At 45.8% G+C, this 26,373-nt stretch overlaps 1 protein-coding gene across 2 annotated transcripts in view; it reads left to right on the top strand.

The window, feature by feature from the left end:
- The first annotated feature begins 19,389 nt into the window (after positions 1–19,389).
- The window catches only part of SHC2 (SHC adaptor protein 2), a 48,245-nt gene continuing 41,261 nt past the window's right edge, over positions 19,390–26,373 (top strand). The window contains exon 1 of one of the 2 annotated variants that reach the window (XM_082262092.1): positions 19,390–20,082. In XM_082262092.1, coding sequence (XP_082118218.1) covers positions 19,408–20,082 — 675 coding nt within the window. In that variant the 5' untranslated portion in view covers positions 19,390–19,407. The remainder of the gene's footprint in view (positions 20,083–26,373) is intronic. The other variant, XM_082262093.1, reaches the window with a different exon arrangement.

Raw genomic sequence — 26,373 nt, 5'->3', positions numbered from 1 at the left:
AAAAAAACGTCTGACACCAAAAACAGCAGCTCTGAAAACATCCAGTGTGCCTGAGGCCTAAAAGTGATTATAAAGTCTTGTTTAAAAAAAATAAAATAAAAGACATGTTATACTTACCTGCTTTGTGCAGTTGGTTTTGCACAGAGCAGCCGGGATCCTCCTCTTCTCGGGTCCCTCTTCTTTGCTCCTAGCTCCTTCCCCCTGTTGAGTGCCCCCACAGCAAGCAGCTTGCTATGGGGGCACCTGAGCCGAGTTAAAGTGCACTGTGTCTATTCAGACATGGAGCCGTGACCCAGCCCATTCCCCTCTCTCTCCTGATTGGCTGACTGACTTTGATTGACAGCCATGCTGTCTCAGCCAATGAGGAGGGGAGTCCCAGGCAGCTGAGAAACTCCTGCAACATTGCTGGATAAAGATGGGCTCATGTAAGTATTAGGGGGGCTTGGGGGGACTGCTCCATACAGAAGTTTTTTTTTTTTAATCTTACTGCATAGAATGCAAAAAAAAAAAAAACTTTCTACCTTTACAATCCCTTTAATATCTTTAAGAATCCCAGGTATAGATATTTTCCATAATTACACTGGTCCAGCTTGGACCAACTTGTAACTATGCATATACCATACTTGTGGTATCCACTGGAAGCTGGAAATCGCTGTAGTAGGTACCACTACTACAGTGATCTCCAGGAGCATCCGGGTCCCATACCGGTGGCTACGATTTTGTGGTTTCGTCATTTTCAGAAAAGAGCATATAAAAAAGTGAGCAGCATATTTTTTAAAGCTATGATATATGAACGGGAACAAAATAAAAGTCAGCAGCTACAAATTCTGTAGCTGCTGACTTTTATTATTTGGGCACTTTCCTGTCCAGGCATCCAGCTGTGCCCTCACCCAAACCGATTCTTGAGTCAGCTCTCAGGTGCTGGTGCCACCATCTTGGCTAAGGGAAACCAGCAGTGGAGCCTTGCAGCTTCACAGCCAGTTTCCTACCGCGCATGCACGAAATACACTGCGCTTTCTGAATGGGCCGGCTGTGGGGGGAAGGAGGGGGGCCAAACTTCTCCACTCACCGTGGCTAACTGAGCTGGAAGTGGGAGTGGGTAGCTGTCTAAACCATGTACCCACTCCCCGCAAAAGGTGCCAAAATGTGGCAGCGGAGGGGAGGATAAGGCAGACAGGTGGAGTTTCACCTTTTGGGTGGAGCTCCGCTTTAACTACTTGCCAACCACCTAACTGGGAAAATACATCATTACTTTGATGTTTAACACCGGGGTTATGACAGCAGCTTGATGCCATAACCCTGGTATCATTTTTTTTCCGCATGCGCCGGTATAGGTGTGTGCAACCTCTTGCATTAGGGTGTGCACCTCAAAGCTAAAACACACACACCTTTCTCTGCAGGCTCAGCTGCACTGGACAATGAATGAATGGGAAGTGCTCTGTGCTGAGCAGCTTCCTCTTCTGTTCATTTAGAAAAGGAAGGAGCCGGTAAATGACATATTGATTAGCCTCTTCCCCCACTCTGCATCCTGAAACATCCCCAGCAGCAGCCGGGGGGAGAGGGGAGGAGGGAAGTCAGCAGCACTGTGGTGGGGGGCGCGCAACACAGGAAGGAAGCTTAGGCAATAGGGAGAACCGGAACCACACAGAGTGATTAGAGTATGCCCAGGCACACTCGGCACATCCCCTGCGCATGCCTGTGGGCGCCAGTCTTTCTGGTAAAAGTGGTCTGAGTGGCTTATTTGCTGCTGGATCACTTTTAGAAGCAGCGGGAGGGGTCCCCCTACCCCCCCCCCCACTGCTTTCAGGTGGTTCCTGGGCTTACCTGGGCGATCAGTAGCTCAGGGAACCAATCTGGCACTGGCAACGGCTAGGCACAGAGATGAGCGAAGGAAAGATGGCCTCTGCTTCTCTCTATGGCCTAGGAGGACTTGAGGGAAGTAATGACGTCACTTCTCATTTTTTAAAGCAAATGATTGAAAAAAATGTATACTTTTGCTTTTAAGGGTAGAGGAGAGTTTTGGGGTCTCTTAGCAATAAAAGTGATCAAAACTTTTTTTTTTTTTTTAAAGGGACAGTGTAAAAATGAAAAAAATGTAAAAAAATAAATAAAAAAAAAAAATCTTTAAAGCGCCCGCGTCCCTGTGTGTGCACAGCGGTGAACGCATACATAGGCCACGCCACATATGTAAACGCTTTCCGTGCTACTCTGCATTTGAAGGAAACTGCTACTTCATTGTACGCTGCTGTGTGCCTTATGTTCTGCTGTGAGCCCCGTGATGTGTCCTGCTGTGTGCCCCATGTTCTGCTGTGTGTCCCATGCCTTGCTGTGTGCCCCATGCCTTGCTTTAAACCCCGTGATGTGCCCTGCTGTGTGTCTTTTGATGTGCCCTATGTTCTGCTGTGTTCCCTATGATGTGCCCCATATTCTGCTAAGTGCCCCTTGTTCTGCTGTGTGCCACATGGTATGCCCCTTCTGCTGTGTACCTCATGATGTGCACCATATTCTGCTGTGTGCCCCTTAATGTGCCCCATGTTCTGCTGTGTGCCCTATGATGTGCCCCATGTTTTGCTGTGAGCCCCATGATGTGCCACATTTTCTACTGTGTGCCTCATGTTCGGTTGTGTGCCCCATAATGTTTCCCATGTTCTGCTGTGAGCCCCATGGTATGCCCCATGCCCTGCTGTAAGTCCCATATTGTTCCATGTGCCCTGCTGTGTGCCCCATGATGTGCCCCATGTTCTGCTTTGTGCTCCTTGATGTGCCAAATGTTCTGCTGTGAGCCCTATGATGTGCCTCATTTTCTGTTGTGACCTCCATGTTCTACTGTGAGCCCCATGATGTGGCCCATGTTCTGCTGTGTGCCTCATATTCTCCTGTGTGCCCTGTGCTGTGCTCCATACTGTACTGTGCGCCCCATAATATGTCCTACTGCCCCCTTGTAATGTGCCCTATTGTGCTCCATAATGTGCCCTGCTGCCCCTCCCTCCATATAATGTGCCCTATTTTGCCCCATAATGTGCCCTGCTGTCCCCTGTATTGTGTCCCTCTGGTCTCCTGTACTCTGCCCTGCTGCCCCCTGTACACTGCTTATCTCAAGTTAAATCCACAATTGAGCATCTGTGCAGAAGAGAAAAAACAGCACAAGTTTCACATAAAATAAGTAAGTTTTAAAATTTGTTTCTATTATTGAATATTATTTCTTAAAATAATTGTTGTTATATCACAGCTCGCTGATCACACCATATGTTCCGTGTAGATCTGAACGTTATTTTAGGGGTTCCTCGAGATCCTAAACTTTTTGCCAGGGGTTCCTCAAAGGTAAAAAGTAGTGATGGGCTGAACATCCCCTGTTTCGGTTTGCACCAGAACTCAGTCCCAAACAGTGAAAAACAGTGAAAAAAGACCCAAGCTGAAAACTCTATTAAAGTCTATGGGACCGGATCATGAAAAATCAAAAGTCCCCATTTTGAAGGCTTATATACCAGTTATTGTCTATTAAAAGGGTATGGGGCCCAGGTACTGCCCTGGGGGACATGTATAAATGCAAATTTTTTTTAAAAAAATATCCTTTATTCAGGAGCTGAGATTTTAATGATGCTTAAAGTGAAACAATAAAAATGAAAAATTCCTTTAAATATAGGGCCTGGGGTCTATATGTATATAGGCCCTTAGTCTGCCTGTAAAGTGGCACATCTGTACTGTGTATAGAACCTGCTGCAGCAAAACTGACATTAGTAAAGAAAAAAAAATGACATTTAAACCGACTCGTGGCTGCAAGCCATTTCTGGCAATACAACAAAAAAATTAAGAAAACCGCGTGGGGTCATGCATACAAGGCCTAATGGTATGGACGTTTTTGACAATTCCTTTATTAAAAAATAAAAAAAACAATGTCCCCCGATGTAGATCCATCGTCAACTACGACACCGCCACACCTGAAATAAAAAACGCTCTACGTGCGATGAAGGCTAACTGCCAAATGCCTGCTTCTCCATCTCACAGTTCTTAAATAGGTAAGAGGCGGGGCCATGTTGTGACATCACCTGGTGGCACTGCCCCCTTGTGATGTCACCGATCGGTGCATGCTGGATAGATGGTTTGGGCCGAACTTGTGCTGAGCCCGAATCGTTCGCCCATCCCTAGTAAAAAAGGTTGAAAAACACTAATTTATAGGTTCATGGCTGGGGACCATGAAGTAGCTTGTAGAACAGATAGGATAGACTGGGACAGTCTAAAGGTTCATGACTGGGAACCATGAAGCAGCTTGTAGAACAGGTAGGCTAGACTGGAACAGTCCATAGGTTGATAGCTGGGGACCATGAAGTAAACTAGGAGGGATCTGCTCACAGAAACATGGAACAGGATCAGTCCATAGGTGCAGCCTCTTGTAAGTACCTTGGCATCCAGTCCCAGGGGCAAGCAGCCCCTCTCCTCTCAATTCACTGATCTATCCCCTCAGGGGGAGAAAAGATTAATTTCTCAGGGCTGCAAACTATTTAACAGCTCCCCCATCCACCAGCTGGGCACACCTCCTCAGGAATTGGCTGGGCCCTAATAAATATTCAGGCTGGTCATCTAAATTCTCCCTCCATAAACTCTAGTAAACCTCCTCTAGAGGCAGGGGGAAACAATCAAACTTCCAGCCAGTGCAGTCTTGGGCAGGCCAGAATAAATAATCACTGCTCCTCTGGCTACAGTAGGAGTCAAAAAACCAAATGTATATAGCAGCCTAACTAGGAGGGTGCTACAAGTTTAACCACTTGCCGACCGGTCACGTTGACCGTACTGCGGCAAAGTGGCTCAATATCGTCCAGCGACGTAGACCTAAGTCGCTGGACTCCTCCTCTTGGAGGCTCGCTACCGCTGTTTTCAGTCACAGCGGGAGTCGGGCCAGGGGAAGAGAGGCCGCTCTTCCCCGATCGTCGGGGATCGAGTGTGTAAACAAAGCGGGCGGATCTCCTAAGTGACAGGCAGGGACAGATTGCAGGATTCAGCATAGCTGAGCCTGCTATCTGTGCCTGTGTCACTCAGTCCCCTCCCCCCACAGACGTTAGTAAGCACCAGGCATACATTAACCCCTTGATCACCATTAATATAGTAATAATTTTTACATTTTTTTGGGGGAATTTCATATAAAAAAAATGTGAAAAATATTGTTATTATTTCAAAATTGTCGCTCTTTTTTTGTGTATAGCGCAAAAAGTAAAAATCGCACAGGTGATCAAATACCACAAAAAGAAAGCTCTATTTGTGGGGAAAAAAAGGACATACATTTAATTTGGGTATAGCATCGCACGACCGCGCAATTGTCTGTTAAAGTAACGCAGTGCCAAATCACAAAATATGGCCTGGTCAGGAATGGGGTAAAATCTTCCGGTCTTGTCTTTTTGTCAAAGACATGCAGCTAAATACATTTTGGCCTAAATATATGACAAAAATTGAATATAATGGATATTTTTTAACTGTCAAAGTAGAAAAATATTATTTTTTCAAAATTTTCGCATTTTTTTATTAATAAAAAAATAAAAAGCACAGAGGTGATCAAATACCACCAAAATAAAGCTCTGTTTGTGGGGAAAAAAGGACGTAAATTTTGTTTGGGTACGGCGTTGCATGACCGCGCAATTGTCAGTTAAAGTCGCACAGTGCCGAATCGCGAAAAGTGGCCTGGACGTAGGACAGACAAATCCTCCGGTGGTAAAGTGGTTAAGAAGGTGGAGGTCTGGAATTGGGTGGTATTAAACTGTACATTCACTCAAAAGTGAAAGTGCTGTTTATTCTCCCAACCCTGCCCATAAAAAATGTTTTTCTTTTTACGGGGAGTTGCTACCTTTGTTGAACGAGTGCCTGCAGTCACTTCCTCATTTTTCCCTCCTCCTTCCTGCCACAGCAGACTACTGGGACCCATCACACATTCCAGGATGCTGTAAGACCAGTCTACCTGTTAAGCACAATCTCCCCCATGCACAATGGGGAGCCAGCTGTAATTCCTCAGGACATCGCAACTGGCTTTGAAATACAAGATGGTGGCTCTACATAGGTGATTTGGGGAAACAGTGCTGGACTTCAGTGATTGGAAAGTACCTATTTTTTAAAAGTCAGCAGCTACAGCATTTGTAGCTTCTTATTTTATTTTTCCTTAAAAACGAAGTTCCTCTTTAAGACAAATGACCATATCTTGTTTATTTCAAAACTCATCATCGACTACAGGGTTCTAGCTCCCTGCTATGGGATTAAGGCAGGCAGCCAATGTGTCCATCTCTGTATTTTATCTTCCTTGCCCTTCTGCTTCTAATTATCTTGCTATTTACCTTTCTTTATCTTCCATCCTTTCTCTGATCTCTATTCTTGGTTCTCTTCAGCACCAAACCATCTCTTTCCATGCATCCATTTACATAAGATTCTACCTCCCTCTGCTCATTACCAATACATTTTCCAAAGCTTCACGTCTCACTAGAAATATTATTAGATTTCAAGTATCTGTGCTGATGCTTTGACAGCTGATAGTCAATTTCACCCAAAACAGCACCTCTTGCCATGTTCCATGTATCTCATCTTGAGACAAGACAGAAGCCAAATGGGTTAATTATGCAAATGTCACTACATTCCATTGTGCTTTGGCTACAAGCCATCCATAGCAGTGATGGAGAAATCAGCAATGGGTGTAAGAATAGACTTGGCTGACAGTGAAGATTAGATGGGTTAATTGTTTCTCTGACATTATAGCATGGCTGATACCGTACAGCTCAATCGTTGATTAGTTCATACTGAGTTCTGAGCTAACAGCTGAGGACTTGTGATTAGCAGGTTAATTAGAGGTTCCCAGTATGCAATATTAATACTAGGGAGTTGTATCATTAACTATTTATAGGCTAATGGACAGTATAAATGCCTTAGTCTCTTTGTAAACTAAAAGGTTACCTCCATACCCATAACCAACAGTTTTTAAAAACAGACTTGTAATGAAAATTAGGCATATCGGAAACCAATTCCATTGAAAAAAGTTTGAGACAGGAGAAAAAAAATTGTTGTAATATTGGAAATGCATCATCATAATCGCTTTAGGTTCTGCCAGATCTTGGAGGGCTGACATTAATGTAGTATTAAAACCTCAGTATTTTTTAGTAACACATTAAGCGCAATAAAATAATCATTCCCCTGTAAACTGGTAAACTTCTTTCTCTAGCACTTGTAATGTGCAACTCTCAAAGCTGTTGGATTCTGTTTTCTCAGTCCTGCTTTCCTGAATGTCCAGTCTTCACAGGAGTAAAAGTAAACAGTGGACAGTGCAGTCTTCAGTCAGTCTGTTATCTTGGACAAAAGGGGCAGACGAAAGGGTAGGAAGGAACAGCCTTTACCACCTTAGGCTATAGGGCTGTGTACTTCTTTTTCATTTAAAGAATAACATTATATTCATTTTGTGGCACATTAACAAGAGTACACAAACAGCTTCTTTATCCGTGTCAAGATAAGAGCAGGTGACAATCATCCCTAGGTACAGTAGTACAATATAAATATACTCCCTGAGGGAGGTAAACAGGAATACAAAATAAAACCTACAGGTATTGACCCCCAGCATCCAAAAGAGTACCTGAGTATGTGTAACGCTCTGGGTTTTAGCTCAAGGATACTGGATTTGCAGCTGCAGAATTCCACTCAGTAGTCTTGTAGAGATCTTGTTAAATCACCTGATCCAACTCTCTTGACTCATCATAGTGGTTCAGCCTGATTCAGTATGCACATATACAAACACTCAGATAATGATGTTGCAGGAGTGATAGTAATTATGCAAGTAGTAGTGAGATGTTACACTGAAGGTATAGGCTCTGAGGAGTGATAGTAGATGATGATAAGCACTCAGATAGTGATGTTACAGGAATGATAGTAGATGATGATAGATAGCAATCACAAGAGCTAGCAATCTAGTATAATCAACAGGTGATAGATAATAGCAAGCAAGATATACAGGAGTTGCTAAGCTTAGTTCGGTAATGCAGGTATTAGTTAGCAAGTGTTGTTGATAAGAGGGGGTCCCCTGTGGGGTACTTATCAATAGCCAGTAGTGAGGGAGTGCAGGACAAGGTAGCGAGGCTCCGGTCAATCCAGGTATAGGGTATGTAGCTGGAAGATTCGGCAGCGTCAGGTTAGGCAGGTATCAGGAGCGGTTGCACAAACAATGTGTGAGTGCAGACTGTCAGTTGAAATAGCCGCTCAGTGCGGCGCCTGATGATGACGTCAGCACTGTTAAAGGAATACACACCTATATGCGTTCCACCTACCTGAGTGGTGGAAGGCAACCCGGAAGTGAGGAGATAGAAAGGCACTGAGAGTGCCAGGATCTTACAGTATGTCCATGGAACTTTACCAGAAATCATAATAGACACTCCCTTAGACTTAGCAGTAGTATTAGTAGCATGATAAGTTGAGGGTTAAAATCAGTTTCTAAGCAGGGGAAGGCGGTAATGTGTTTCCCATAGGAATGCTATATCTGCACATGAGCGCTTTAGGTCGCAAAGAAGTATACACTGCTTTTTGGTCATATTCAGTCCCTTAGCATTGTGGGACACTATAAGTGATGAGCCGAACACCCCCCGGGTTCGGTTCGCACCAGAACACTGCGAACAGAGGAAACGTTTTTTCGAACAAACAAACTCCATTGAAGTCTATAGGACTCGAACGTCAAAAATCAAACAGCCTCATTTTGAAGGCTTAAATGCAAGTTATTGCCCTAAAAAGGTGTATGGGGGTCTGGGTACTGACCTGGGGAACATGTACCAATGCAAAAAAAGTTTTTAAAAGCGATCGTTTTTAAAGGAGCAGTCATTTACTGATTATGAGGCTTAAAGTGAAACTATAAAAATGAAAAATTCCTTCAAATATCGTGCCTGGGGGGTCCCCTGAATGTGCCTGTAAAGTAGTGCATTTCTACGATGTATGTAGCCTGCTGCGGCAGTATTGACATTTCTAAAGGAAAAAATGTCATATACAAATATACATACAAATGCATGCAAGAACGGGCCCTGCTGCTAAAAATTCCATACAAATTTTGAAATCGCATGTACTTGTCATACAGGTGCAGAAATATTGGGCTTTTGGTGTTGGTGGTGCCTGAACACCGTAACCCCTCATAGTTACTCTTGCTGGGCATGGGAATGGGACCTGCTGGTAGGAATTCCATACAAATTTGAAATTGCATGTACTTGTCACACAGGTGCCAAAAATTGGGCCTTTGGTGTTGCTGGTGCCTGAACACTGTAAACATCCCCTCACAGTTACTCTTGCTGGGTGCAGGAACGGAAACCTGCTGGCAAGAATTCCATACAAATTTGAAATCGCATGTACTTGTCATACAGGTGCCAAAAATTGTGCCTTTTCTGTTGGTGGTGCCTGAACACCGTAACCGACCCCTCACAGTTACTCTTGCTGGGCGCAGGAATGGGACCTGCTGTTAAGAATTTCATACAAATTTGAAATCGCATGTACTTGTCATACAGGTGCCAAAAATTGGGCCTTTGCTGTTTGTGGTGCCTGAACACCGTAACCAACCCCTCAGTTACTCTTGCTGGGTGCAGGAACGGGACCTGCTGGTAGAATTCCATACACATCTGAAATCGCATGAACTTGTCATAGAGGTGCATAAAAATTGGGCCTTGGGTGTTGGTGGTGCCTGAATGCTGCAAACCCCTCGCAGTTACTCTTGCTGGGCGCAGGAAGGGGCCCTGCTGGTAAAAATTCCATACCAATTTGAAATTGGCAAAGATCAAGTGTTGTATGTGTTCTTATCAATGATCTAGTGGGAGCACTGTGCTGTCATCTGACCTGGCCAAGGTTGGGTGGCGGCTATGCAAACCAGCTGGAGTGATGGGGACCTGGAAGGTTAGTATCGGCAGGAACTGAAACAGAAATTGGGCCTTTGGTGTTGTGGTGCCTGAACACCATAAACAACCACTCACAGTTACTCTTGCTGGGCGCAGGAACGGGGACCTGCTGGTAAGAATTCCATACAAATCTGAAATCGCATGTACTTGTCATACAGGTGCCAAAAATTGGGCCTTTGCTGTCGGTGGTGCCTGAACACCATAACCCCTCACAATTACTCTTGCTGGGCACAGGGCACAGGGACAGGGCAGAGGAATGGGACCTACTGGTAAAAATGACATAAAAATTTGAAATCGGATGTACTTGTCATCCAGGTGCAAAGAATTGGGCCTTTGGTGTTGGTGGTGCCTGAACACCATAACCAACCCCTCACAGTTACTCTTGCTGGGCGCAGGAACGGGGACCTGCTGGTAAGAATTCCATACAAATCTGAAATCGCATGTACTTGTCATACAGGTGCCAAAAATTGGGCCTTTGCTGTCGGTGGTGCCTGAACACCATAACCCCTCACAATTACTCTTGCTGGGCACAGGGCACAGGGACAGGGCCTGCAGTTAAAAATTTACATACAAAATTTAAATTGTATGCACCTGTCATACAAGTGCAAAGAAATTAGGCCTTGGGGGTTGGTAGGGACCTAAACCAAAACATTGTTGGAAGCTAGCAGAATCAAGGTTGAGGAATAGGATAGGCAAGGGATGGCAGACCCCTAGCAAATTCAATCAGTTACATCAGCTGTTATTGATCCAGAACTGATTAATTTTGATAAAAGTCAGCTGGTCAACAGAGTCTGTGGACAGACGCACACTTTTGTCTGTCACAAAACCTCCAGCAGCCCTGAATGTCCGTTCGGAAAGCACGGTGGAAGCAGGACAGGCTAGTAGCTCCACTGCATATTGAGCAAGTTCTGGCCAGTGGTCCATCCTCAAGACCCAGTAACCCAGTGGATGCTCAGCTGGAAAGGTCTCCAAGTCTGCTCTTGCGCCTATATAATCATGCACGATATGATGGAGACGCTGCCGATGGTTGCTTAAACATAACAGCCCTGGGTGCTACTGAGGACTAAAGAACTGTTTACACCACTCCTCCTTTGGCTGAACGATACCGCAGAAACACTTCCAGAGAATGTTAACCTCCTGAAAAGGTGGTACACAAATTAATTTTCAAGGCCTCCTCAAGATGTTTCATCCTCTGCTCCCTCTGCGAAGGCAGGATGAGCTCTGCAAATTTACCCTTGTAACGTGGATCAAGAAGGGTTGCCAACCAGTAATTATCCCTCTCCTTGATGGCACGAATCCTCGGGTCCTTTCGCAGGCTTTGCAGAATCAGGGAGCCCATGCAACGTAAGTTGGAGGAGGCATGAGCTTCTGAGTCCTCTGGGTCACTAATGTAAGGGATTAGCTCGGTGGTAGGCGTGGATGACCCCTTTGGGGGTGCGTTTTCACAGAGAGATAGCCGAGCAGAGGTTGAAAACAAGACTGATTTATTCATGCAATTTACTTCACACAATTGCAAGCGTCAAAACAGCCAAAATAAAATAAAAGACAAAATAAATCCTTGCCTCTGTGGGCGGCTACCTTCTCACGCTGGAACCTACCTAAGAAGTCTTTCCAACCTACTGTTGGGCCGACACTGCTGATCCTACAGCAGACACTCAAATGTCCATTTGTTTGCTTTTCACACAGCACAAACATTGTCCATTGAACATGTCCCTTTGTTTTCTTTCACACAGCACATGTTCATTTATAACAGGATCCTTTACTCTTCAGATTCTTCACATTGAACACAGTTCATTTAACAGGTCCCTTTACTCTTCACACTCTTCACATGGAACACTTTGTCTTCTCACCTTTGAGACGTCTTCACTCGTGGTTACCCTCCTTAGCTTCACATCGCTGTAGGGGGTCTTCTCCCATGCTCACCAGCTTGTCGGGAGGCACACATCCGACTGTCCCCCTCTCCCAGCCCACACGGCGACAGGAGGCAGCAGTCCTTCTCCCATGCCCACACGGCGTCGGGAGGTACACGTATGTCTGCCTTCCTCTCCCAGCCCACACGGCGACAGGAGGCAGCACTCAATAGATTTTCTCTGGACAAATTATAGAGGCCTTGATCTCCTCATTCTGAACAGCTGAATGGTTTTCAACTTCCTGCTGGCTCTTTTTGCAGCCAACACCCTATAGTATCAGTGAACTTTTCAAAGCAGGTGGGAATGTGTCTCCTCTCAGTGACTACATTCCCAGATTTACCTGACTTCCTGTCACACTAAGGATGACATTGTCAGGAGCAACCTCTCCCCAACCACGTACAACTCCTGGGGTTTCTTGGGAATCAAAACCATCCCTTGAAGACTTCTGTATGCTATCCTCTACATCCATGCTGCCACAATCCTCCTCCTGTGTGTTTTGTGTCCCTGTAGGCAGGATATCTGCATAAAGGGGGCCTTGTGAGGAAAGGAAGCCCTCACAAGGCCCCCTTTATGCAGATACTGTATCATGCCTTGTGAGGAAAGGAAGTCCTCCTCTTCCTCCCGCTGTTCTGCCTCAAGTGCCCTGTCCATGATTCCACGAAGCGTGTGTTCCAGCAGGTAGACTAGAGGGATAGTGTCACTGATGCATGCATCATCCTGGCTCACTATCCTTGTGGCTTCCTCAAATTGTGACAGGACCATGCATGCATCTTTGAGCCTGACTGCTTGCGTAGGCCCTTGAACACTTCGGGAGCACTGCTGCTTCAGATGACAATTGAGCAGAAGAGGACATGGAAGAAGAAGAGGTTGTGGAGTAGCCATATATGGGAGAACCAGCACCAGCTTTTTGGAGGCGTGGTGGAAAAACAAGTTGCAACACTGAACCCTGTCCTGCATCTTTCCCAGCTGCCAGCAGAGTTACCCAGTGCGCCGTGAAAGAAATGTAACGTCCCTGTCCATGCCTACTGGACCAAGAGAACGCAGTAATGTGACCCTTCCTGCTTACTGCTCTGTCCAACGAGGCCAAAACACTACCTTCCACATGACGGTATAGAGCCGGAATGGCCTTACGCAAAAATAAATGCCTTTTTGGTACCTGCCACTGTGGTACAGCACTTCACAAATTTGCGAAAGGGAGCAGAGTCTACCAGATGAAAAGGCAGCAATTGTAATGCTAGCAATTTGGCAAAGCTAGCATTAAGATGCTGAGCATGTGGATGGATGGAACAGTATTTCTTTCTATGGTTCAGCAACTGGGGTAGTGAAATTTGCCTGCTGCTCAAATCAAGCGGTGGTGTACTGCTAGCAGATTGGGTGCAAGTCTCTGTGGCACTCATTGCTATACCATAATCCCTCTCAATGCAGGTATTTGAGAAGACATGAGGTATAGGGTTAGAGATCCCAGATGAGGAGCAAGGTGCAGTATTCTTGTTTTGATCTTGTGGCTCTTTCAGGTGCTGTTGCCAATGGACTGCATTGCAGGTCATCATATGCCTTGTCAAGCATGTGGTGCCCAAGCGGCTGGTGTTCGGGCCACGCTTGATCCGCTTCAGACAGATGTTGCAAACAGCAACGCTGCTGTCTACTGCACATGTGCTGAAAAAATCCCCCACTATTGAACTTTTGAACGCGGGAGTTTGCAGCACCCTGCAACTGTGGCGCTCTGTGCTGTGATGCAATAGGTTGGCTACTCCTATGGCGGCCCCTGGAGCACATCCTGCCTTGTTGGAGTTGTGCCTCCTTCTCCTCCTCCTCCTCCCCCCTCACTTTCCTCCTCTATCCTGTCAGGCAACCAAGTACAGTCAGTGACCTCATCATCACCTCCCTCCTCGTCACTGGAGCAAACTTGGTAGTATGCTGCAGCTGTGGCAACATGACTGCTAGTTTCTTGTCCATCATTGTTAGCCCCTCTCTCTAGGCCCACGTTATTCTCTTCATCAACCTGCAAACCAACATTACAGCTTTCAAATTGCTGCGCATTTTCCAGCAGCATATCACTGACACTATGATAGAATGATGGTGGGGCAACAGAAGGAGTAGCTGTGGAGAAGGAGCCTGTGGAACGGGCCGCTTTGGCAGCTGTGTTGGATGGCAAACTACTGTGAGCGTGGGTTTCAGAGGACGAGGAGGATGAGGATGGCTTATTTATCCACTTCACCAACTCTTCCACATGTTGTGGCTGAATAACACGGGCAGCACTGGAAATAAAGGATGGGCGTGCCCCACCTGCAGAGGATGCACCATGTCGACTGTGACCACCACTTTTCACTGTGGACATGGAGGCTGCTTGCCCTCTTTTCGTGGCCTGTAAGCGTCTGCCTCTCCTTGTCGGCCTTTCGGACATGATGTGGATAGAGATCAATATAGGGTATATGCAACTGACCGATAGATACTCAATGGCCTGATATAATCTAATCAATAGCCCTATATATAGATAGAGATCAATATAGGGTGTTCGCAACTGACCGATAGATACTCAATGGCCTAATAGGATCTAATCAATAGCCCTATATATCGACAGAGATCAATATTGGGTATACGCAACTGACCGATAGATACTCAATGGTCTTATATGATCTAATCAATTGCCCTATATATAGATAGAGATCAATATAGGGTATACGCAACTGACCGATAGATACTCAGTGGCCTGATATGATCTAATCAATAGCCCTATATATAGATAGAGATCAATATAGGGTATACACAACTGACCGATAGATATTCAATGGCCTGATATGATCTAATCAATAGCACTTTATATAGACAGAGATCAATATAGGGTATAAGCAACTGACAGATAGATACTCAATGGCCTGATATGATCTAATCAATAGCCCTGTACATAGACAGAGATCAATATAGGGTATACACAACTGACCGATAGATACTCAATGGCCTGATATGATCTAACCAAATTGCTATATATATATATATATATATATATATATATATAGAGAGAGAGAGAGAGATTAATATAGGGTATACGCAACTGACCGATAGATACTCAATGGCCTGATATGATCTAATCAATAGCGCTATATATAGACAGAGATAAATATAGGGTATACGCAACTTACCGATAGATACAACATCGCCTGATATGATCTAATCAATTGCACTATATATAGAGATCAATGTATGGTATATGGTCTATGATATATAATGCACTACTAAATATACTTCACAATCTGATCTCTTAACTTGTGAAAAGCACAAATCTCTCTCCCTACCTAACTCACTGCTAGCAATGTCTCTAATTAGACTACACTGAACTGTCTGAAAAACTGCAAAACACTTTGTTCTCCCTGCCTGAAAAAACACAATCCTCTCCCTGCCTAACATACTACTCACCAGACAAACAATGAAAAACAGCCTTTGTATTATAATCCTCACTGGTCTGGATCGCAGGTTGTCACCCGATAGCAGCACCATACACCATAATTTTTTAAAGCGATCTCCAGCTCAGAGCATCCAGGATCGATTTCCCCATCCGGGATTAACAAAGAGAGAGAGAAAAGCCTTCATCATGCAGTATATTTGAACTTTATTTTAAAGCTAAAAAGGTTGCACTTACAACGTTCAGAAGATCACATGCAGTTAGATTTCCTGGTACGGGACGCCAAACATGGCCGTGCGTTCCACCCGTGCAAACCGGAAACCAGAAACCGGAACTGAAGTGGTACGTAAGATTGACGGCTTTCTTACAGGTGGCTATGTCTTCCGGTAGGAAGTATAAAAAATGAAGGGGCAAAGCCCTCTGACCACAAGGATTGTGGGTTGTAAATCATCCGCTATCTGTAGCAAGTGAAGGAAAGGTAAGGGTCCAGCAAATGGGAAAGCAGGACCAGGTAGATACAACTGATAGTTAAGACTGTAGGGTATACTTGTCAGGTGAGGCGACAAGGAAATAGCCCATCTTTCAGTACAGGGCTGCAATCAGATTGAAAATTAGGACTCCCATGGTCCATCAGGAGTTAGGGCTCTGGACTGGCGGGGGGGCCTTGGTTTTTCATGAAGGCAGGTCGGGCTGGGGGAATGCTGGGTCGCATGACTCCTGTGCGACCTGGAATCTGTGGGAACATCTGAAGCCATTTGGGGACCGGCAAGGGCTCTGATTCTAGAAAGAAGAAGAGATCCAGTAGGTAAGACTGGGAGCGAAGTGTGAAGGAGGAGGGACCCTTCAAGCTTTGACAGAGATGGGAAACCGCCCCGTCCGGGTATGTGTGACCCAGCTGACAGGCCCGGTCCAGTATTGGCCGAAGGAGAGCTCTGCGCTGCAGCGTGACCCTTGATATATCTGGAAGAATTTTAATTTGGGCGCTATTAAAGTCTACCGTGCCTGCCTCCCAAGACGTTCGGAGTATGGCTTCCTTGTGCTTGTAGTGGTAGAGATGGCAGACGACATCTCGGGGATGGTTCGGGTCTGATGATTTGATTGATTTGGGACCCAGCACTCTGTGAACCCTATCCAACTCCATTTTGGCAGGTGGGACATCATTCAGTTTCTCTGGGCCCGTGGCATCAGGAAGACCATAGAGCCGCTGGTTATTCTGGCGGCTCTGATCTTCCAGGTATTCCAGGTGTAACTGTAGGGCAAAGGCAGCCTCTGCCTGGCAGTCCCAAGCTGTCTCTTGGGCCACAAACCTCTGCTCCAGGGTGGTGGTTGTGGTCTCATCTGCCGTGAGGCAATCCACCAGCATCTGGACCTTTGTCTGGACCAACTGTAGCTCCCTGCATTGGGCGTCCTCCACCCTGTGGATAATGGCTTCAATGTCTGTCTTGGTAGGGAGTTCTTGAATAAGGGCCAGTAAGTCCTCATCAACTGGTCGGGACGGTGGGGAGCCAGTGTGCGGTTGGGAGATCTGCCCATCTGATGCTAAGGGAAGGTGTCTGATCATATTGAGGAAGCAGGAGAGGCCAGAGGTGCCTGAGAAGAGGCGGCTTCGATGGAGCGGCTTTGTGGATCTGCCATCTTGGTCCTGGAGATGTGTTTGTGTGCATGCGGGAAAAAGGGCTGGATCTCTGACTTAGATCCACTAGATTTAGATGTCTTTGTGAGGGGTCTTGGTCTTACACTTCTCAGCTGATAACATGCCACTGTTGTAGGATGTTGAGATCGTTCAAGGGCTGGGGGAGAGTTGGGAGCACAAGTGCTGTACATCTTCACACGGCCATGTCCAGACCACGTCCCCTGTTTAATTTTTTTAATTGTTAGTGTGGTCAAATTGATGTTCAAAGGAGAAAATTTAAAGGGCAGGATGACATTTTTTTCTCGAATTAATGAATTTCTAACAGTGAATGTTTGTTTGAATCTTTTGTTTGGGAGATCACATTCATTCCAAAATCTAATGTTCAAAACAAACATAACTTTGAAGACATTCATCCAGTCATCAAATGTAAATCTACAAGTATGTGACAAGCTAAAAGGGTTTGTTACCCTAAAAAAAAAACAGTGCTTGTGCTGTGTAATTTGGACCCCTGTATCACCTAAAATACCTGGCTGATCCTGCCTGGTTCTGCCCCCCTTCTGTAAACTGACCATGGTATATCATGGCTGCTTAGCCTGGACACAATGGTCAGTTTATGTGCCTACGTCATCCGCAGCCCTGCTCTGTCCTCTCTGTCCTCTCTGTCCTCCTCTCCCCCTCCCCTCCCTGCCTGTCTGCTTGTGTCAGTGCCTGCCCCCTTCCCTCCTGCTGCTCTCATATTTAATATAAAATCATCCCATCCTCTCTGTAAAATAACAAGTGCCCCTGTGATTGTGCTATGGAAAAAAATATGCTGATCTGTACCTATATCAGAGCGGCTCCCGGTGATCACGTGACCGCTCGGCTCTCTTTCTCTCTTCCCCTCCTCCCCGGCTGACGTCAGCGGCAGTGTAACTGTAGCTGTCAGCCTGGCAGAGGAGTGAGCTAAGGAGTCAGCTGAGCACTGGGAGCCGCTCTGATTTAGGTGCAGATCGGCATATTTTTTCTATTTAACAGACACAGGGGCACTTATTTTTATATTACAGGGGGTAGGGGTGATTTTATATCAGTGGCTTAACAACCATTTTGGGGCAGCTCCTTGGCCCCTTTCCTCCTGTTTGCACTCAACACAGTTAACAGAAATTCAGAATGAAATCCCGGTACTTTACAGTTAAAAAAGTATTCAAAACAAACTGCAAACTAATGACCACATTTCTAGCATAAAGGATTGACACAGCGAAGGCAGATTAGCACAGCACAACCAATGTCCAGCGTGATGGGCCCATTACTCCACTGGCATTGCCTACTCTCTACAGCATAAAAGATGAAGTATTGCTGATTTTGTCAGCACTAAATACTGTAAATTAATTAAAAGTAATGGTTTCTGTATGCTTTGCACATGACCGGATCATAATGGGAATACATTTAGGTTTGTGGCAGTCTGAATAAGGATACTGACATGTTGCTTCTTTCAATAGTACAATACCACTTCAAAGCCCATTTTTAATTGTCAGCTATCCACCTTGGGTAAGATGGAGCCTTTTTTGGGCCAACGTAAAAGAATGAACATCCTAGGTGGCTCCAAGTGCGGAGCATCCAAATGTAAAAAACAAGTTTGAAACTGAACCTGGAGTGTGGCGTTTGCTTCTAATTATATGGTGGATTAATCTTCTTTTGCCATACTTTTGCCAACACTAAAGATGTACTTTTTTTTCACAGTTGTGCTAATTAACCGAGCACATGGTCTCTTCAAATGGAGCACGCTCCCGTTTCTTGCTCTGCACTTATGTTTCTGTGTGTCTGCAGCCTGCATTTAAATTAGTATTAGCAAACCCAGTCATGCATCTGGATCCTAGGTCACAGTTCAGCACAATGCAGGATTCCTTGTTTTTCCGCAAAAAAAAGATACGGCGTGATATGACCTGCATCCACCCTTGATGTGAGTGTGGAGGGGGAAGACTATTCCCCATCCTTCTGCAGAGTATCCATCTTATTATTCTGCAAGCATCATGACACTTTCAATTACAATGACGAGACACATACCTCAGATAACATATTTAGCTATATCAATGTTATTGTATTCCTTTGACACAGTAATAAGAAATCACAGGCACTGAAATACATACCTTGCATTACATTCTCTTAAAATACATTAACACCAATCTCCTAATTGTGTAATGTTAAAGCATTTTTTTTTTCAGTCTGAATAATCAAGTTAGGAAACATTTTCTCTTCATTATACAGATAAATGTACGCCTCTAATATACAGTTTTGTATTGTAATTCCCTGATGTCATGATGCAGGCTTCTTGTTCAGATAAGCCACTTTACTTATTTTTTTGGCTGGAGAGCTTTGCATCCTTTTAAAGTGGTTGCTTAGAAACAGCGCAGGAGAAAGATAAATCAGTTCCTCAATTTAAGCCGTGCATGTAAGACCAATACTTTATGGCACGAGAGGATCTTGAACTTAAACTACCTCTTTTATAAACAATCGTCCTGTGCCTTTATTTAGAGGGCTGGGGGGATGTGTTGATAAAGAGGCAGGTTCTGCTGACCTGAGCTGGGATGATGTGCGTGGTGGGGGTACATGAGTAATATGAGAATGACATCATCTTGTGAGAGTGGATCCTCCCCAGGGAGAAGGGGTAAGCAAGAGGAGGGGATGAGAGAAAGGAGCAATCACTCTGAAAGCTCTGGATGGATCCCAGCACACGGCATGCTGGCTGACTCCAAGTATGATCGCTTTCGCAATGACTCCATAACTTCTGCAGAGGAGCAGATACCTCTGGCAGCTGAAGCTATGAGTGGACAAGTGGCCCCAAATTCCCCATCCACCTCGCCGGCACTGGGTCAGCCATTTACTGAATCGCAATGCCCAGAAGAACAGGATGTGGCTACAACCTTCTGCATGATGATACCCCGGATGGGGCAGTGGAAATTCTCGAGTCCTGCTGCTTTCCTGAGCCGATCTCCTTCTGGAGCTAGCAAGGAGCTTTCACTGGAGAAATCAGGGGCTTCTGGGGGACTGGGATCAGTGTTCGGAGCTTGTGATCCAGTTTGTTCCACACCTTGTACTCTGCAGGTGATAAACCGGTTGCGAGGGGGAGCATCAGGCGGAGGTAGAAAGACTCCAAGAGCAGAGACATTTAAACTGTCTGGAGAGGAATGGACCCGTAAAGGAAATTTTATCAGTAAACCAGCTCAGGGATGGCTTCATCCTGATGACCGGCTTCATGGTCCTGGGGTTTCTTATATTGTAAGGGTAAGTCATGTTGCATCAAGAATCAATAGAAGCATGTGCAGCAATTAAAAAAATGAAAGAATTTTGGGTGGGGCAGCTTTTCTGCAAATAATAAAGATGCAGCATTATACCAAAATAAATGATGGGTGGAAGCAAAAGAGCATATAATTTGCACTAGGTATGTTAAACACAAAAAATTGCAGAAAACAAATACAAATAAATAGCTTTCTGCTCCGAACAGCTGTCTAATAAATCAAATTAACCCCTTTCACCCTGGCTCATAACACTTTCAGTGATACACCCCGTCTTACCACAATTATGTGCATGCCTCTTTAACTAATGGCTCGGCGCAGTAAGAGCAGTGCGCAGGGTGTTCTGTCCTGTTACCTGATTGGCTATTTTCTCTTGTCTGGTGCTGATTTGTAAAAGTGCTGATGCAATGTTTTTCTTCTTTGTTTTGCTGAGCACTGATTGGCTAATGACTTCTTTGTTTTGAAGGAACTAAGGAAGGGCTTGCTGATGATACTGTAACCATATTACCTTCTAGAATAGTTGTTCTTAAAGAGTCTTAGAAGGCCATTAACTGTATCACCAGTACTGCCAAATGAAGAAAGAATATCATTTTGATCCAAATGTTTTGGGGGTAAAAATAAAATGTATGTTTGGGATGTAGCAATCCTTTAAATATGTCTAAAACATAGGACCATTCTAGCAAAACCAATGCATACATTATGGAACTATAGCTGCCTAATTTCTATACAGCTGTGAATTTTGCATGGAGGTAAAAATCTGTATGGTTATCTAATTTTACTATAGATGGGTTAGATATAGATATATGGATAAGTCAAGAGAAATAGACAGCAAGAGAGAGATTTTCTAAAGGTAACGGGGAGGTGTCAAAATTTTGCCAAGGGCTTAATACTCTCTTGCTTCAGTAGAGAATTAGGTTGACATCTAAAGTGGAAACTGATCTAAAGCCTCCTTACCCTTAATTGCCTTACCTCCTCTGCTGTATTTTTATGCAATATTCAATGTCTGTAAAGTAGGTCTGCATTTTCTCCTGCCTTTCCCAGGGGTAATCCTCTGAGCCAAGGAGTGGCCTCCTTCTGTCATCCATTCTGGACTGTTGCATATTTTGGTTGTGACTCAAGTGCATTTAATTATAAGAAGCAAGGAAGAAGGAGAAAAGGAAATAGAACAAAGCATTAGCCAGACAATGCCTAAGGCATTCAAGAATGTCAGAAAAAAATGTAGATGGTTACATAAGGGTAATTGCATCTTTTGCTTTTACATTAATCATTGTATGCACATCTATAATTTATAGAAAGAGTTGTTTTCCTGCAGTATCCTTATTACAAACAGCTTACAACAGATTGCATTAGGTCATTGTTTTCATATAGGTACATTACAGAGGGCTAGCACTCCCCATGAAAAGCAGTTCAGGTCAGGTCCTAACATCAGAGAAATCTAGTGAAGGTAATTACAGACATAATATGATGGTTGGAAGACCCAACCGCCACAAGATTAATCTTTTGCACAGTCCTGGCATAAACATGTATAACCATGCTGGCCAAGCACGTATGATTATGCCCTTTGAGCTGGCCTAAATCAGTGGAACAATAACAACCTACAAGGAACATGTATGGTGAATTGGTGGTCAGTTATTTTTTCAAGCTTACTTTGACAAGTCTGCACAACCAAACGATTGTTTCCAGATTGGAAAACTGTCATAAATGTAACCTATATAAAAGCTGACCCAATAAGGATAAATCATGTACCTGCACATGCCTTCTTTATATTCATCAGCTGCCCCAAAGGCCCAAAATGCAAGAGGCTAAAGATGCAAATATCAGGTGGACTCCATGTCTGCTTTTAACTGGGTATAGTTTTTTCATAGTTAACCGAAGCTTATTAGTGAAAGGGTCAGGCATTTTTAACTTTTAAGGCACAACAAAGTGCTAATAAATATGTGAGCTAGAAGAGTTTACTCCGTTTACCCCTTTGCTCTAGTTTCACTTTGTCATGAGGGGCTTGACTTTCCTGACTTGAGGATGACAAAGCCTTGCTTACTAAATGTCCTCCAGTTGAACGAGAGTATATCCACCTATTAGAAGATACAGTAGTTTAGGTATAAAATGCAAGCAGTAAAGTCAGGGTCAACATTTTTTTCTGTGAAGAATATCAATTTATTTTTCATCCTCACTCTTACAGTTTTTATCCTCTAAATTTATATTCATATGAAACCTGGATAGATGAAAAGTAGATGTGTTGTCTTTTGGCAGCCAATTAGATCCAAGTTTACTCTAAAAGTGAATTCCAGTTACATTACCCAGTCTGGACCAATGATGTATGCATGTGCTATACCTGGCATCACTGCTATACTGATTGCCACTTGCATCTGGGTCCCATGCTGAGCAGCTGCACTGCTGCTTAGTGAAAACAAAGAGTTGCTCGCTCAGCGAGGCGCTATTCAGAGAACACTTTCTTGCAACTAATGCAAAGCCTTCTCTGATTGGACAAGGTGGAGATAGTGATGTCACCTACCATCTTCCACCGCATCCAATCACACTTTGTATTAATTGAGAAAATGCAAAATGATATTTGGATGGCGCCTGTGCTGAGCAATCACATATCTGATGAAGGGGTCCTGTGCAGATCCGAAACGTTGCACTTTCTTGTATGTGATGTGATCCTTTTGCAACAAAAAAACTTTCAGACTTATCCTCAAAATCTGTGGTGTCCTGGCAAATGTTTACACTGTGTCCTCTTGCATTCACTAAGCAGTGAGGCAGCCATTCAGCACATGACTCAGAATCCAGCAGCAATCACTGTAGTGCAGGGGTCTTCAAACTATGGCCCTCCAGTTGTTCAGAAATCACAGATCCCATCATGCCTAGTCATGTCTGTGAATGTCAGAGTTTTACAATGTCTCATGGGATGTGTAGTTCTGCAACAGTTGGAGGGCCATAGTTTGAGGATCCCTGCTGTAGTGAGTACCACTGAAGTGCAGATCCACTCCTGCGCCAGGCTGTGTGCATCCATAGACACACACACAGCACAGCTCAGCCCCACCCCCCACTTTCTGCTTACAGGATTTGTTTGACAGCAGCAGGAGGCAATGCAGAAGGAGAGGAGGGTGCTGCTACAGACTTGCACAGCGCTGGATTAAAGGAGAACTCAGGTAGGGGTTTAAAGGGGGGTGAGGGAAATAAGGGGTCTATACTGATACTAGGACATTCTTTACATTAATGCAGGGAATGCAGTCAGTTAAAAAATGTTTTTGAATCAGAACCACTTTAAGGTATAAAAAACTCCCTATTATCTTTCTTATACCTCCCATCCTGAAACACTTACATAGGCGGCTCTCTAATTAGGCAAATTAGGCGGTCGCCTAAGGCCTCGCACCTACAGGGGCCTCGCGTCCAGTGGGGGAGCGACAACATTTAGAAGGGCGCAGTCAGGGAAATCTCCTAAGTAAAAGATTTTTTTAAATCCCCGGATATAAAAGTTGCAGCAGTGTGTTGCAGTCCCTTCACTGCGGCTGCCAGGTGTCTGTTGTCCACTGACACTTCCCCCACCTTCTCTGCCTGGGGATTGGCCGTCTGATCATGTAAACCTAAGATGTGGAGGAATCTGTGGGTGTGTACCTGCATCAGTAGGAAGTGACTGCCCGGTCAGCTCACTCTGCTATCATCGGTTGTTGCTCTGGGAGGAGAGCTCTGCCCTGGCCCAGGAACATACAGGTAACCAGGCGCCGACTTGTCACTCTGCAGGCTGGTCATAGATTTGTGGTGTCTACTACGCAAAGGGGGTGAGTAGCCCCAGGGAAGTTGGAGGAGTCTTAGAATGGTTGTTGGAGGAGGAGGAGAAGAAGAAGGCCCTGGGTGGCTGGGGGGAGGAGAGGTTGGCTGGGTGGCTATGGGAAAAGGAGAAGATCCCTTGGTGGCTAGGGGAAAAGGAGAGGGTCCCTGGGTGCCTAGGGGAAAAGGAGAGGGCCCCTGGGTGGCTAGGGGAAAAGGAGAGGGCCCCTGGGTGGCTAGGGGAAAAGGAGAGGGCCCCTGGGTGGCTAGGGGAAGAGGAGAGGGCCCCTGGGTGGCTGAAAGAGAGGGCCCCTGGGTGGCTGAGGGAGGAGAGGGCCCCTGGGTGGCTGGGGGAGAAGGAGGGGGCTCCTGAGTGGCTGGGGAGAAGGAGAGGGTCCCTTGGTGGCTAGAGAAAAAGGAGAGGGCCCCTGGGTGGCTGAGGGAGAAGGAGAGGGCCCCTGGGTGGCCGAGAGAGATGGAGAGGGCCCCTGGGTGGATGAGGGAAAAGGAGAGGGCCCCTGGGTGGCTGGGGGAGAAGGAGAGGGCCCCTGCGTGGCTGGGGGAGAAGGAGAGGGCCCCTGCATGGCTGGGGTAGAAGGAGAGGCCCCCTGGGTGGCTGGGGTAGAAGGAGAGGGCCCCTGGGTGGCTGGAGGAGAAGAAGGAAAGGGTCCTTGGGTGGCTGGAAGAGAAGGAGAGAGCCCCTGGGTGGCTGGGGGAGAGGGAGAGTGCCCCTGGGTGGCTGGGGGAGAAGGAGAGGGCCCCTGGGTGGCTGGGGGAGAAGGAGAAGGACCCTGGGTGGCTGGGGGAGAAGGAGAGGGCCCCTGGGTGGCTGGAGGAGGAGAAGGAGAGGGACCCTGGGTGTCTGGAGGAGAAGGAGAGAGCCCCTGGGTGGCTGGAGGAGAAGAAGGAGAGGGCCCCTGAGCGGCTGGAGGAAAAGGAGAGGGGCCCCTGGGTGGCTGGGGAAGAAGGAGAGAGCCCCTGGGTGGCTGGGGGAGAAGGAGAGGGCCCCTGGGTGGCTGGAGGAGGAGGAGAGGCCCCCTCGTGATGCCAGAGTCAGTTGCCAGGGAAGAGAGTGGAGCAGAGCCAGTCCTGCATATCTGACATCAAAGCCAAACATGGTGGAGCTGGAGCCCTTTGCCCTACACAATGACAGCACCCGAGGTGGGAGGTGAGGGGTAGCGAGGCTGTGACATTATATAGCACATGGACTCTGTACATTATTGGTAGTTTTGGTTGGAGTTGTCCTTTAGATGTTTAACTCTGTTGTTTTTCCCCCCAGCTGTGAGGGACTGAGGAATGACAGCCCACTATGCTGGGACTTATAGTGCCCTAGAATGTGGAGGACTGAGGAATCCTCAGTCCCTCACAGAGGGCACTACAAGTTCCAGAATAGCAGGCTGCCATGCCTTAGTCCCCACAGAGGGCACTACAAGTCTTAGCATAGCAGGCAGTAGTTCCTCAGTCCCCTACAGAGAGCAGTACAAGTCCAAGCATAGCAGGCTTCCATTCCTCAGGAAGGAATGGCAGTGCACTATACTGGAGTTTACAGTGTCCTATACTGGAGTTTACAGTGCCCTCTGTGGGGACTCAGGTATGGCAGCCTTCTTGAGTGGGACTTGTCGTGCCCTAGACTGTGGCGGACTGAGGAAGGGAAGTGTAAGGGGGTCTCTGGAAACTCTGATGCAAGGTGGAGCTTTGGTGACCACAGAGTTTCCTTTTACACCAGAGTCCCCAGCTTTACCCCTCAAATCAGGGTGCCCAGAACTCTCCTTACATTAGAGTCTCCAGCATCCCCCCTTAAATTGGGGTTCCCAGAACACCCCTTACTTCAGAGTCTCCAACATTCCTCCTAAATCAGGGTTTCCAGAACTCCTCTTACATCAGAGTCTGCAGAGTTCCCTCTTACAGTGTAAGGGGGAAACTCTGGAGACTCTGATGTAAAGGAAGCTCTGTGAAATTTGATTTAAGAGGGGGGCTCTAATGTAAAGAGGAATTCTGTGGACTCTGATGTAAGGAGGAGATGCTGGGGGGAATCTGATTTAAAGGAGAACTCTTATGTAAGGGGGGACACTGAACTCTGATGTAAGGAGGGACTCAGGGAATCATGACCTATAGGGAAATGCTGGGGACTGTGATGTAAGAGCAGACATATATATATAGATACCTACCCAATGTTTAATGATCTTTGATTAAAGAAGAATTGATTAGAGAAAATTCTAGAAACTGTGAATTCATAGTACGAAGGTTAAGGCTCCTAATATATGCAATTTATACAGTTAATTTTTATAACTTGAATTATTTTTCCCATTATGGGCGTGAGTGGGGCCTCATGTCCAAGTTTTGCCTTAGGCTTCACAAAGCCTAGAGCCGCCTCTGAGTCTTACTTGACTCCACTCACCGATCCACTGCTGTTCCAGCTGCAGCACCACTGTCCTCTCACTTCCTAGTCTCACAGGAGACACTGAGGGCAGTGGGAGCCATAGGCTCCTGCTGCTGTCAGTCAAACTGTGAA

This window comes from Pelophylax lessonae (genome assembly GCF_965119305.1).
Source record: "Pelophylax lessonae genome assembly, chromosome: 1".
Lineage (NCBI taxonomy): Eukaryota > Metazoa > Chordata > Amphibia > Anura > Ranidae > Pelophylax > Pelophylax lessonae.
The sequence above is the reverse complement of the archived record's forward strand: the minus strand, read 5'-3'. Positions and strand labels throughout refer to the sequence as shown.